The 15,496-nt window shown below is 41.8% G+C and overlaps 1 protein-coding gene across 2 annotated transcripts in view; it reads left to right on the plus strand.

The window, feature by feature from the left end:
- The first annotated feature begins 301 nt into the window (after window positions 1-301).
- The window catches only part of LOC149255516 (protein TRI1-like), a 112,277-nt gene continuing 97,082 nt past the window's right edge, over window positions 302-15,496 (plus strand). Inside the window, exon 1 of one of the 2 annotated variants that reach the window (XM_089457243.1) lies at window positions 302-694. In XM_089457243.1, coding sequence (XP_089313369.1) covers window positions 437-694 — 258 coding nt within the window. In that variant the 5' untranslated portion in view covers window positions 302-436. The remainder of the gene's footprint in view (window positions 695-15,496) is intronic. The other variant, XM_089457242.1, reaches the window with a different exon arrangement.

Raw genomic sequence — 15,496 nt, forward strand, 5'->3', positions numbered from 1 at the left:
AAATCTTTAATTTCACATAAAATACTAAACATAAGAATTTAAGCCATTTAAAATGGTAATCTTAAGCTAATTCGTATTTTTAGCAATGCAAATTACCGTTTTAACCACTCCGTATCAATGTCCGGTGAATACGAGAGTACCCAGATATCACATGCCCCAAAAAGGTAAAATGAAATCTTATGACAAACAAAGTTCCAGTGAGTTTAATGTTAATATTACATTAAAAAATACCCCCTATTACCATGTCCATTGCGTTTGCATTTATAACGACTCTATCTGACGATCAATTGTTACATATATTCTCAATTGATACATATATATATATATATATGATGTTTCATGGCGCTATTTTTTCTATTTTGCACTGGCCAGCTGAATCGTCGGTCTCAGGAGGACTAGCATTGTGTGTCTGAGGTGATAATTCAGTAAACTAAACATGGCGATGGTTTACAAAGCAAGCAGGCTGGCAATGGTGGCTTCCAAAGCTCAGCAGCCGAGCGGCACTGCCATGGCCACAACGAAAAAGACGGCAGCAACGGCCGGAGAAAGTACTGCGAAGGTCACGAAGGTGTCACGGCTTTATATTCCTGTGCCGGTTTCTCCAGAAATGGAGCAGTTCCTCGGCGTTTCTGAGGTTCCCCGCGTAGAAGCAGTGAAAAAGATCTGGGAATACGTCAAAGCTAACAGTCTCCAGGTTCATTTCACTTCATTTTTCTTTAATGCTTTAATTGCTTCATTCGACATACATTGTTGAGGGTTTCAGTCTTCCATTTATATATCAATCTTATTATTGCTAGATTTTAAGTGTAGAGCTGAGCGGCACTTTGACAGAGTTGTATCAGGTTATTGTCGCTTATAAATAGAACGGAAGCTTCTGGTTGCGACAAAATATATGAGTAGTTTTGTTTGATTTTGCCATTTTATTTTGAATTATCGCTTCGTTAGTTTTGTCTGCGATGTTACTAGTTCCTTTCTCATGAAAGGAAGAAAGAAAGAAAGAAATGAATAGCGACGAAACTATACCTGCTCCAAAGGTTTCAACTTTTGAAATATGAGCTAGTTAGTCAGCTAGGTTATGTAAGTGGGTATTTCCTCGTCTTTTATGCATTTTTGTCTTCGAAGCTAGTAGAATTGTCGTGACCAGGGTTTTGTATTTAATTTTTAAAGGGTTCGAGTCTACCTTGCAACCCTGAGTTAAATCGAGTTCTCAACTTCTGCCTCAAAGCCACTTGTTAGCTTTGCCTATTTCTGCAAATTTGCTTTTAGCTATATTTCCAGGGTTGTTTACGTCTTTCGGCCCCCTCTTATGCCACTTGCATGTTTTCAAGCTTTATGATTGGTAAGCCATTTTGGGTTCCTTTGTTATTATTTTTGTTGTGTCGTCTCAATTTGGTTGGTTAGCTAGGATATACGTGCATCACTCCTTTTATTGCTGTCATTACTTGCTGTTCTTTCGGTCTATTTTGGTCATTTGTGGGCATTAATATGCTTCTATTTCATTATTCCAGGAGACACATTCTTTTAGCTAGGTGGGGGGAATGACCTTGAAGGGGAATGACCTTCAACTGTTTATTGTGTGTGTCTTTGTTAAATTTTAGGCTATGTTCTATGCTTTAGAACAATTTTACTTCAATTTCTTTATTAGCTAAGTATCAATAGTCAGATTAGCAATCACATCAACATGATAGTAAAATGTAGATAGAACATAAACATAAACAGTAGAAGACAAGCCAAGACGAGAGGACACAAGATGTGGCACTAGCCAGGGACAAACCCCAATGTGGGGAAACCCTTGATCAAATCTTCTTTTAGCCTTCAATAGTTCAGCAGAGAGAGATAGTACAATTTACAAATCTGATAATTTATAACAGCAGCAAAAGAGCCCTAACCATAAAAGTCAATGCTGATCAATAGGGCAGATTTGACCCTTAGCAAATTGGTCAACTTCCGTCAACTTCAGCTTCCAGACAGCAAGATAAAACAATCCTCAAAACAGTTAAATTCAACCCAATCAAAGTCTGGTCAAATAGCCCACTTGCAGTCAACCCTAGCTGTAGCCAATGCTGGTCAACAATCAATGTTTAGCCTCGATTTTTGTGCCCAAAAATGTTGCCTGACCAAACAGAGATAACCCTCACAAAAACGCAGTCAAAGGAGGTCAATGCATGCTGGTCAACGCTTGGTAAAATTGTCTAGAAATTAGGTCTCCTGAAATTTCGGCCTCTTGAAATTTCGCTCTTGAAATTTCGGACGTGTGGAGAGAGGGAGGTTCAGAAATCCATACCCAATCAATGAGGAGAGAGAGAGAAGTGTGAAGATGAGCGTGTCCAAATAAGGCTAAGTCACCTTCTATTTATATGCAACGTTGAGGATGAATAGACGTGACTGTTGGGCTTCTGAGCTTACATATGTTTGCTGGCCAACTTTGACAATTTGACCATAATGAAAATAAATTCATAACTTCATTAGTACATGTCAGAATCGGATGAGGAATCAGAGAGAGGAATCCAGGAAAAATATCTGTTGTCATAAATAAGATGACCCATGTGGAGTTTGGCCCTAGTTGCCAATTTTAACACTCCCTCTCAACTAGGGAGAACTCCATCTGCCATTCTGTACTATCTTTGCCATCAATGCACTGCTAAATTATGAAGAAGAAGAAGTGATCGAGAATGTATTGTACCTTTCTCTACTGAGCCGAAGTCAGTCCCAATCAAAGGAGAGTGTGTCATACCACTCTTATTGACCTGAAGTCAGTTCCAATCAAAAGGGAGTGTCTCATACTACTCTTACTGACCCGAAGTCAGTTCCAATCAAAAGAGAGTGTCTCATACTACTCTTACTGACCTGAATTCAGTTTTAATTGATCCCAGATCAATATCGATCATCCTAGCATAGGCAGTACAGTAGTACACGATGCGTCCATTGGTAGTACTATGGTCCCTATCCTCATTTCCCTACTCATTGGCCAGGTGAGAGGTACTTCCCATGAGTTCCAGATTGCATGGGTAGGATGTCTCAATAGGAGAATGATGAACCAATCATCCTGCCTACATGTCGCCAAGGGGTATTGTAGGGGAAGGCTGAACCACTCACCCTGTACATAGCAAACCATTAGAGCAAGGCTGAACCACTCACCCTATGGTTGCTCATCTCTCCAAGAAGTACCCCAAGCCCCTCGAACTCCCAGAGCTCAATGTCCATCTCATATAGGACCCTTATAAGTCATTCTCAGAAAGCCAAGAACTTGACCTTCCCCAGGGGCTTTGTTAGAATATTGACAACCTGCTCATCAGTCCCAATGTGATGGAGCCTTATTGGCTTCTCGTTGTACATTTCTTGCAGCTGTCACCAAGTTAGATACCCACTCAATTTTGCCAATGTCTTTCAATGCATTATTGAGTGCATGCACACAACAAGGGGTCCAGAAAATATGTCTGTATTTACTTTGAATCATTAATCCTGCTGATCTACACATTGTTGTTGCATCTGTCACAACCTGTATAACATTTGTAGAGCCAACCTCCTCTATAGCATCACGAAGAAGCTCAAATTGGAAAGTTGCATCTTTGCGCTTTCCAGAACAATCAATAGCTCTAAGAAAGAAAGGCCCCTCTCGGCAAGTAACTATGATGTTGATAAGTGAACGTTTGGCAATGTCTGTCCACCCATCCAACAATAGAACAACTTTCCCTCACCCATGTTTGCCTCAAAGTTTCCTTTTGCACATTAATATTGGCCACTTGCCTTTCTAATATCACTGTCCTCAACTTATGTTCACCTGGGGGCACATATGAGGGTTCTGCTGCTGCAATTGCCTTGACCATCTCCTTGTAGTAAGGAGAACGACTAACATGGAAAGGAATTCCATTGGCAAAAAGAAATTTGCCAATGGCATCATCTATATCATCACGGTTCAACTTACTATACATCCCTGCAAGAGTTGGTCCCACTGCACAAGAGCGGGAACCCGTAGTCCCAATAGGAGATGGTGAAGGCATATCTTTCTTTAATTTTCTTTTTGAGCTTGTGGCTTCATTAAAATTTTCTTGAGCTTGGGCCATGACATTTTTGCTTGAGAACGTGCCCTTTGCATCTGCTGCCATTTGCATTCTCAAGAGCTCTGATTATTGCAGCATGGTTAAATGTGAACATATACTAACCCGTTTGCCACCTACACCCAAAAGATGCATCCTGTGATGACTATAACTCCCAGCCCAAGAATGGCCACAAATGTTGCATTTCCAATGGCGTGTCCCACCTCTTTTGCTTCCCGGTTTTGGTTGGGTTGAAGAGCCAGTGATTTTGGTAGCATATAGCAAAAGAGGTTTGCTTGGATTGAATGTCCCCTTTGCATATTCTGCCAATGACTTTGATGGGGTTGGAGTCGTTGGAATGACATTAGCACTAGCTGTACTACTGCCATGGGTTTCATTCCTTGTTGATGGAGTTTCAGTTTGAAGAGGACTTGTTGTTTTAGTTTGAGGATCATATTCACTTTCAGTTTGACTGTCACTGCCACTTTGGTTGCTGTCACTCATTTTGCAAATAATTTATTTTGCAGATTTTGTATTATTTAATGCCCTGCAAGAAGGGTTTCAAAATCTAAAATTTAAAACTACTGATAATTTATAAAAGTTTAAAACTGATAATTTATAAAACTGAGTAACCAATTTATAACACTGATATTTTAATAAATTATAATTTTAAATTTATAAAACAGAATACTTCTAAGTTCACAACAATTAAAATTCTTAATTTTTATTTTTTATTACTACTGATATTGCTTCAAAAAAATTTAAACGGTGAATTTGACGAACAATTTACATTAGATATCATTTTTGGGATTCAACTGCGTTAAGTAAGTCATTCAAACGTATGACCATTTCCATGAGAGGTAGTCGTAACTGACTAATTTCTCATGATTTTTGAATAGTTCACTTAGCACTCATTGCATCGGGTGATGCTCACAGGGGTGAAGAAGTGGGATTGAAACTAGTGAAATGTGGAGAACGAATCACATAGCATCAATCATCACTTCCGGGGCTTGCACCCGGTAACCAGGACTTCCCAGGAGGTCACCCATCCCAGAACTCCTCTGGCTCAAGCGCGCTTAACTGTGGAGTTTTCCCCACAATCAAGCCCACTTAGCTTGCTACCCCATTTGCAAAACCTTAGCAAGTATTGTGCCTCATGAACCATTCAAGTAGAGATCCCTTGACTCTTTTTGAATTTAAGTATGGGGGATTTACGCAGTGCATTATATTAGATATCATTTTTGGGATTCAACTGCGTTAAGTAAGTCATTCAAACGTATGACCATTTCCATGAGAGGTAGTCGTAACTGACTAATTTCTCATGATTTTTGAATAGTTCACTTAGCACTCATTGCATCGGGTGATGCTCACAGGGGTGAAGAAGTGGGATTGAAACTAGTGAAATGTGGAGAACGAATCACATAGCATCAATCATCACTTCCGGGGCTTGCACCCGGTAACCAGGACTTCCCAGGAGGTCACCCATCCCAGAACTCCTCTGGCTCAAGCGCGCTTAACTGTGGAGTTTTCCCCACAATCAAGCCCACTTAGCTTGCTACCCCATTTGCAAAACCTTAGCAAGTATTGTGCCTCATGAACCATTCAAGTAGAGATCCCTTGACTACCTCTCATGGAAATGGTCATACGTTTGAATGACTTACTTAACGCAGTTGAATCCCAAAAATGATATCTAATATAATGCACTGCGTAAATCCCCCATACTTAAATTCAAAAAGAGTCAAGGGATCTCTACTTGAATGGTTCATGAGGCACAATACTTGCTAAGGTTTTGCAAATGGGGTAGCAAGCTAAGTGGGCTTGATTGTGGGGAAAACTCCACAGTTAAGCGCGCTTGAGCCAGAGGAGTTCTGGGATGGGTGACCTCCTGGGAAGTCCTGGTTACCGGGTGCAAGCCCCGGAAGTGATGATTGATGCTATGTGATTCGTTCTCCACATTTCACTAGTTTCAATCCCACTTCTTCACCCCTGTGAGCATCACCCGATGCAATGAGTGCTAAGTGAACTATTCAAAAATCATGAGAAATTAGTCAGTTACGACTACCTCTCATGGAAATGGTCATACGTTTGAATGACTTACTTAACGCAGTTGAATCCCAAAAATGATATCTAATATAATGCACTGCGTAAATCCCCCATACTTAAGAACAATTTACAGTTCTGAGTTTTTTAATGCCACATAAATGATAAAACTTGAACATTGAAACATGAAAAAAAAGTTGCAGCGAAACTTACTGTACGATCTGGAGCAACTGCGTGGAGTCTGGACGGGTCCTGAGCAGCTGCGTGGAGTCTAGAGACTGGAGCAGCAAAGATCACTGGCTCAGCGCTGCGTGGAGTCTGGATAGCATTGCGTGGAGCTTCGTGGAGCGCAATCTGCTGCGTCTGATGGGTTGTGGAGCAATCTGCTGCGTGGAGCTTCATGGATGCTGGGACGGGTAGTCGAGCTGCCAGCACTTTGTAGATGCGTGGAGCAGCAATGCTGCCGGCTGCGTGGAGGGCTGGTGGAATCGTGGAGCAGCAATGTTGTCGGCTGCATGGAGCAGCAAGGTAACCACTGCAAGGTAACAACGAGGCAACTGCTGTGTGGAGAAGAGGGAGGATAAGCCATGAGCTTTGAGGCTCTCGTGGGCGCAGTGGGAGCAGACTCAGACTGAAACGGTGGAAGAAAAAAATGCGCTCAACAGTTTTAACAGAGGTAGAAGTGGGAGCATAATGAAATGGCGGCAGAATGAAAAGTAAACCTAACTTTTCATGTAATTTTTTATTTGTTAGTTTAGTTTTTTTTTTTTAAATAAATTTATTTTCATTTTTTTTTAATATAAAGGGTAATTAGACAAAAATGAAGGGGGGACACCCAGAAGAACCCCATTTTCGGAGGGATGCCCAGAAGAACCCCATTTTTTGGGGGGACACCCAGAAGTACCCCTTTCGGGGAGTCGAGTCTCCCACACTAGGGAAACGCACCCCCGAGAGTCTCCTCGTCCTGGGTGCGTGGGGTGTGAAGGGTGCGCGCACCCGACCCTGGGGGACACGTCCCCGTGGAACACTATAGTAAAGAGGGTTTTAACTGTATACTCTTAGTAAATCAACCACCTTTTCCACTGTCCATCACCCCAACAATCTCTTATAATGGCAAGTTTTGGATTTTGCGCAATGCCAATATTCACTTTTTGTTGAATGGTGTTGTCACTGATGTCAACGTCGGTTCTTGAATGCTCTTAATATACGCCATGATTACATCAGTGGAAAACTTCAATGGACAAGCAACCCTGGAAGGATGGCAAGAAACCCTAGTGGTCCCACATTTGTTTTAGTTTTTGTGGATGAAGATCAATGAATTTGATCTCAAGCTCATCGTCAATGGGTGCCCCTTGTCATGCTGATTTCGACGGTATATGGCACGTCTTATAACTCCTCATGGTTGAGGAGATATTGGCAATTAAAGCTCAAGACCCCATCGTTGGTTTAAAACCCCAAAATTCAGTTGATGTGGCAACTTGAAAATTATGAGGTCATGGGAATATTGATTACAATTTTTATTAAATTATTTGTGGGGATTAGTCTCTAATGAGGAAGGGCTTCTTCCATGTTGTGGCCCCAAAAGACAAAATATTAAATTTTAATTTGATTTGCCCACATCATAAGTCGGCTTCAAAAAGTTGAATGGCACATGTGATGTGTATATATAGTGTTATGAATAAATATATAGGAAATAATGTAAAATAATGTAAATGATAATAATCATAAATAATGATTAGTTAAACTAGTAATTAGGTTGAAGAGGCATGTCTAAATGAGACATGACTCTTTAAGAAGAGACACATACTTGGTACATAAGCAAGCCTCTCGTTCTCATTGTAAAATCATTCTTATTCATACTTTCTAATATATATTCTTGTATCCTCATGGATATCTTTATATTCCAAATCTTTTGGAGTAATTAATCTGTAGAAGGAACTTTGTTTGCTTCATTTGGTATCAGAGCAGTCGATCCTCTGGCTGCTTCACTGCCGCACAAAGCCACGCTCTTCAATCTAGGCCCTTGGCCATCGATGCTTCGTCAACTTTATTGCTGTTATAGTTCAAGTGTTTCGCTACAACTAGAGTTTCTCTGTCTCGCCATTAGGCATTTGGCCACATAAAAAAAAAAAAATACAAAAAAATTATCAAAAAAAAAACAGAAAAATTCAGAAGTCAAATAAATAAATACCAAAAAAAAAAATATAAAAAGAAATATAGTCAAAAGAAAAAAAATGATAAAAAAACTAAAAAAAGGGGGGGCACTACCTATAATAGTCGTTCACTGCCTTGACTGGTCGAAAGCCACACCATTGAAACAATAGATTGCTTGACACTGTACAGTAGTTGTGCTTTCCCCACAACATCGACGCCACAGCCAAAATAACCTCCTCAGTGTAGCTCTAAAATCACTGTTGTCTTAAGCGTAGCGCCTCCTCCGTTGCCTTTGCTATTTGCACAACCATTGAAGCCTCGAATCGTCTGCAAAAAAACCTTGCATTCTGCTTGGTCATTGTCAACAACTGTGGCAAGCCACCCTTGCTGGATCGTTGTCTTCCCGTCTCTGTCCGCATTGTAGTCAATCTCTATCCGTTCTCCTGTCCATCTATCCGTTGACCGTTGCTTCCCGCGGTCACCCAATCAAGAATTGGTCGGTCAATTAGAATAGTACGGGTCCATAATATAGTTATAACATTAACTATATAGTTATAAAAGTAGATTATAAAATTAATATATTTATCAATTGAAATATTATAAAAGTTATAGGAGTTATACAAAGGTTTATGGGGTATTTAAGAAGAGTATTGATATTTATAAAGGTGAAAAGACTATTTAAACAACAAAAGAATAAAAGGAAGGTTATTTAATATATATATTTTTTTTAGACAAATTTCGGTTGCTATATTATGATCTGAAAAAGAAAAGAGAGGCGGTTCGCCATACAAACAATGTTTCCTGAACATCATGGATCCAAGGAATTACAAAAAGGGTCCCTTCCTTGATCCTTGTTCTAATATTCCTGCCTCTAAGGCTTCTTATACTACTGTAAATCCTTACATATTGCAAACACCAAAACTTACAGCTTCAAAACATATTTAATCTATCTCTATATGACTAATCTTCCTAGCTGTGGACTCTTCTGGGTATGGATCTGGCTCATTCTGTTTTGCACTGGAGGTAGAAGGGGCTTCCTTGAGCTTTTTGCCCATCATGAACTTGAGAACAGTTATCGATTCTTCGGCGTGGCTGCACCGGTTGGCCAAGTTGCTGAACTGCTCATGTAGAGAATGAACTCTGTGCAGGAACAGATTGATTTCTGCCCGATACTTCTCATTTAGAACTCTGAACTGATCTTCGATTCGTGTTTCCAAACTTCGGACTTGGTCTTCCAATGCACGCTGTTGCGCTCTCAATTCCTCAAATTCTGCCTGAAGGTCTCTGCAGTGGAAGCAGTCCTCTGAGCGGTCCATTATCACTGAGTGCTTCCTGTCAGTGGTGTCGACCTTTATAACGCAGAACCTCTGAACTCTCTGGCCTCTCCACTTATAGCAGATTGCTACCACAACTCTCGCAGGGTTGTTACGATGCTGCTGAGCGCTAAGACATCTACCTTGGGCTGATTGGAGGCAGATGGGAGCGTTAAAAGCCTGTTGCCTGTATGACCTCCCTTTCTTAATGTTTTGAGGAGTTCTGCTACCTGGGGTATAAATAGATTCCATTTGCATGCCGTGCAGGCGGGAAGATGCCCATCCACGTCTCATGGTAATCCCTGGATTGGTCAAATGCAAATCTTTAACCGCAAATGGGATCATTCTGCAAGGACGATTTTCTCCTGAGTTTCTCTTGATTCCCATGCATTGAAGCGATATCCTGATCTCGTTTCTGATCCAAATCCTGCCTATCTTACCTGCTCTGTCGTCAACACTGACTGCTTGACTGATGTCACTGATTCTGTCAGCTGAGGTACATCTGCTGTTGACTGAATGTTGTAGGTTCATGGTAAAGGTTGAAAAGAGACAATATTATTACAGCTCAGGCTGCCCTTGGCACACTCGCATGCCCTGCTGGCATGCTTATCGGCCTCCTTGTTCAATCCACGTAGGATGTGGTAATACTCGACTTCTTCCATTGAAGCATGCAGGATCTGATTCCGGTGGTTTATCTGCTGAAGGAGAATATTTGGCGTGCTCTGTCTCTGCGCCATAAGCCTGATAATTATTGCAGAGTCCCCAAACACCACTGCCTTTCTTATCCCTAACTTTAGCAGTTGTATGAGTCCCTGATACAGTGCTAATCCCTCTGCTCTGTTGTTGGAGATCTCTCCTAGCCCCCATTCGAAATGAAGTATACTCTCTCCATTTGCGTTGCAAATTAGTCCCCCTGTGCCTGCTTGGCTCGGGTTCGATTTAGAAGCACCATCAAAAAACAGATAGAACTTGTTACAATTACTCAACCAATTCGAAAATTCCTCATCCTTTAATCTCATTTTCCATGCACTATTCGTTTCTTTCGTTTGTGTCCTTCCTTTGTTTGTTTCCTGAGCACTGGCGATGTTCTCAAAAACATAACTGATCAAATTTCTCTCTTCCATGCTATAATTTGTTGTCTCGATCTTGCCTCTGGTGTGATTTGTGACTGTCTCTAACGCTAACATTTTAGCCTTATGGCACATTATCCTGGTGTTGCAGCCTTTCTCCTGGAAGACCTTTCCATTTCTTGCCAACCATATGCGCCATAAAAGGGTTAGAGGAATGGTGTTCCATACCCTTTGCGCCAATTTACTCCTTTTCTCTTTCCATGGACAATTTTTCCTCCATTTGTGAATCGTTTCTGCAATAGTTGCCTGGGGCTCCCAGGGAGCTTCCCCTATTGAGGCCATCTTCCTCCAACATTCATCAGCCACCGGACATTCTATAAACAGATGCTGGATTGTTTCCTCTGATCGACAGCAGTTTGGGCATCTGGATGGCCCCAATATGCCTCTTTTCTTTAGATTTTCCGCTGTTAGCGTTTTTCCTTTCAGGAGAAGCCAAATGAAAAACTTGACTTTGGGGGGTGCTTCTGCTCTCCATACAAGTTTCCATTGGTTCCATATTTCCTGTTGGAGGATGCTATCACAAAGAAATTGATGTCCAACTTTAACCGTGTATTGAGTTCCAGTTGGGTCCCAGCGATATCCATCATGTTTGCCTTCTTGGACCGGGGCTTTGCTGTGAAGGAAATTTTTTAGGGCAGTGAGGCTAGTGTCTAGCTCCCTGGGGTGGTCCGGGAATTTCCAACCTGTCCAGGCTTGAGAGTGACTGTCCCATTGAGATATTTGAGCCAAGTGCATTATCCCTTTGCCATTGAGCCAGTTTATGGCAGGGATTGCCTCCGTCTTTGTTCCAATGGGTTGCTGTCCTAAAATTCTGTCTGTGGAGAAGTTGATGCTGCTCCCCCCTCCTGGGACCTTTGAGATATTCTGAGACATAAAGGTAATGGCCTTCTTGCAGAGTTGCCAAATTTTTGTAATATCTCTGTTAGGAATATTAGTCTCCAGGAGTTGCTGCCTTGTGCAGTTCAGATATTTTGCTTCTAAAATCTTCTTCCACCACGCTGTAGGCCATGTGATCATCCTCCATACTATTTTAGCTCCAAGTGCTAAGTTTAGCAATTTTGGTGATCTGATGCCTAGTCCTCCTTTTTCCTGAGATTGGATTATGTTCTTCCAGCTTACAAGATTGAATTTTTTCTTATCCGTTTTCCCTCCTTGCCAAAGAAAATGCCTGAGGGCTCTCTCCATTTTCTGATGAAATACAACAGGAGCTTGATATAAGGAACAATGATATATGGGAAGAGAAGCTATACCTGATTTTAGAAGAACTAGTCATCCTGCTGGATTCAGCCACATGGTGCCCCAGTGCTGAACTTTTCTCTTTATTTTATCAAGAATTTCGTTCCAGGTATCGGCTTTCAGCGGTCCCATACTTACTGGCATCCCTAAATAGGAGAAATGATTCCAGACTAGTTTGCAGGAGACTCCAAATATACTTGCAATGTTATGGATGGTATGGTTTGGTGTATTCCAACCATATATACAACTTTTTATCTGATTGACCTTCCCACCTGAGTAATCCATGAATTGATCCAAAATCTTCTTAAAGTGCCTTGCTAAAGTGGTGGAAGCTCCTCCTAGTAAGAGAGTGTCGTTTGCAAATTGAGAATGATTGATGTTCTTTGTTCCTTGCTCAATCTTGATGCCAGTGATTATGCCTATTCTCCGGTTGTAATCCAAGGTTTGACTGAATGCTTCAGCCATAAGGATAAACAAGTAAGGAGATAGGGGGCAGCCTTGTCTGAGGCCACGAGAAGATTGGAAGGCAGCACACGGTCTCCCATTAATCAAAGGGGAGATCCAGGGATCCGTTATACAAGCTTTGATCATTGTGATGAAGGAGGGATCAAACCCCATTTTATGAAGAACAGTAAACAGGAAGGAATGCCTTACCCTATCAAAAGCATTGGCAAGATCCAACTTCAGGACAAACCCTTTCTCTTTTCTGCTTAAGCTTGAGTGGATGGCCTCTTGCACAAGTAGGATAGAGTCAGTGATGTGCCTATTTGGGAGAAAGCCCCCTTGATTTTCGGAGATCAGGGACGAGAGGTGTGGTTTGAGCCTGGATGCTAGGATTTTTGAAATTATTTTATATGCTGAGTTGCATAAAGATATTGGCCGAAATCTTGAAAAAGTGGAAGGTCGATTCTCTTTTGGGATTAAGGCCAGATAGGTGGAGTTGGTAAATTCCCCCATTTTGCCTTTTTTTAAAACCCAACAAATCATCTTTAAGAGATCTTTTTTGATCATATGCCAATATTCTCTGTAAAAGCTAATGGAAAACCTATCAGGTCCTGGAGCTTTATCTGGGTGTAAACTCCAAATTGCTGCTTGGATTTCTTCTTCTTCTACTTCTTTTCTGAGACTGCTGTTCATTTCTTGAGTGACTCCTTTAGACAGATGCTGTAGCATGCTTGAATAATCCTCCTCAGCTTTATCCTCAGTCAGAAGATTATTAAAGTGCTTGGTAGCTGCTTCCTTTATAGAGTCCTGAGTATTGTGACGGTTCCCTTCATTATCCATTATTGTGCTCACTGTATTTCTGACCTTTCGAACCGTGGCCTGCTTGTGGAAATAAGAAGTGTTTTTGTCTCCCTCCTGCAACCAGAGTTGCCTTGATTTCAGTCTCCATTTTGTTTCTTCATCCCTAATAGTTTGACTCAGCTGTGAGTATAATCTAGTTTCTTGCTCTTTAGCTTGTTGAGTTAGCCCAAGAACTTCGATTCTTTGCTGCACTTCCTCTAGTTCTTGCTTAATTTTCTTTTTATTCATCTCGGGCTCTTGATAATTGTTCTTTGCCCAATTCTTTAAAGCCTGTCTTACTCTCTTCAATTTTGTCTCCCAAATAAAGGTTGGCGAACCTTCTACATGTTGAACCCAAGCCTGCCGCACCACATCTTTTGCTGCTGAGGAACGATTCCAAATGGAGCAGTATTTGAAGGGTATGGGTCCTAGCTGACATTGGCTATGAAGAGTAAGCGTTATTGGGTAGTGATCAGAAGCAGAGACATTGAGAATGTTTGAATGGCCTGTAGAGAAGGTGGACAGATATGCTACACTGATAAGGAACCTATCAAGTCGTTCCATGATATTGCCGGCACCAATTCTTCTGTTACTCCAGGTGTACCTTCGGTTTTTGGGTCTGATATCAACAAGGTTGTGCTCCTGCATGATGGCCTCAAGTCGACTTCTGAATGGATCAGGGATGAAATTTCCTCCTCTTTTTTCGTTAGCGTGCATCACCAGATTTAAATCTCCTGCTATAATGAGATTATTGTTCTGCTCTTCTTCTATACTTGCTTCCAATGTGTTCCAACACATTTCTTTCTCTCTGTACTGATTCGGAGCGTATATGTTGTAAACTGTTACCTTTGAGCTACCTGTTTTGCTTTCTAGATTGACTCGAATCCAGTTCTGGTGTACGCTGGTGGAGTCACAGATCCATTTATTGCTATTCCACATAATTAATATACCGCCTGAGGCTCCTCTTGCTTCGCTTGCACATCCATTGAAGTGCTTTTGCTGGCTTATTACTCTACTCATTTTTGATTGATCTTGCTTTGTTTTTTGAATAATAACAATTTCAGGGTTTTCACTGTGGATTAAGTCCTTGAGGGCAACTAGCTTGGAGGGGTGCCCTAAGCCCCTACTATTCCAAGATAGTATTTTCATCATGATTTACTGGTTACATGGAGAGGTGCTCGCCTCTCATTGCCTTTGTTACTATTTTCTTTTTCCAAGTGTCCAAGAATGAAGGACTCTATTGGAGTTTGGGTGCCCAGGGCTATGTCTTTCTGAGTACTTTCATCCCTCTGTTGCTTGGCCGATTTCCTGCCAGGCCCTGGCTTTTTAGGGACATCACTGGATGCTCCATGTTCCTTTGAAGAGCTCCTGGTAATCCTTGAAGAGGGGGGATCAGGAGAGGGTTGGATGATGAGGGGAGGAGAAAGATGGATAGGGGGATCTGTGGAAGGGAAATCAGGTCCGGATTCTGCCTCAGAGAGGGTCGCGAAGGGATTAGAGGATGGAGGGAGAGGAGGATCGGGAATCAGAGGAGGGGAGGAAGGTTGCTGAAGGGGAGGTTGCTGAGAGGAGGAAGGTTGCTGATGGGAAGGATGCTGATGGGGAGGATGCTGTTGGGAAGAACCAGGGGCTTCAGGATCCATAGTTTTGAGGGGAGGAGATGCTTTTTTCCTTTTTACAGTTTCCCATTGCCCATCCTGCTCATCAGATTCTACATTAACTATTTTAGTACATCTATTTGCAAAGTGTCCATATTCATGGCATACCTTGCATTTGAAGGGTATCTGCTCGTAGTCCAACTGCTGAATATGGCACCAATCATCAACTTTCAATTTGATCGCTTCCGGCAGTCCTCGGCCCAGATCGACTTCAACACAAATCCGCGCACATGCCTGCATGTTGTCTTTAGGTTCACTGCGATCTATGTATTTCCCAACCGCATTTCCTATTGCTTTGACCGAGTCATCCCCCCAGCAGTGAAGGGGAAGATGTGGCAGTCTAACCCAAACTGGAACCGCATTTGGTATATCAAGTTCTGGATCAAAATCCGGGGTCCATTTATTGAGGTAGAGACCCCTGGAGTCCATAAAGTAAGGCCCATTTCTGAATATTAGATCTTTGTCCTCTTTGGTTTCAAAATGAAAAGTAAAATATCCTCTGCCACAGAATCTGATGGATATTTTACCCTGGATCTTGTCCGACCAGTTTCTCTCGACCCATCTTTGCACTGTTCTGGGTGATGGCCACAGTCCTGTAAATTGCCCGATTAACCCTTTTTCCGCTAGAGAAATGGCTGCCATGC

This window comes from Pinus tabuliformis, chromosome 7 (assembly GCF_031772625.1).
Source record: "Pinus tabuliformis cultivar Carrire ecotype Pingquan chromosome 7, CPIR1, whole genome shotgun sequence".
NCBI lineage: Eukaryota > Viridiplantae > Streptophyta > Pinopsida > Pinales > Pinaceae > Pinus > Pinus tabuliformis.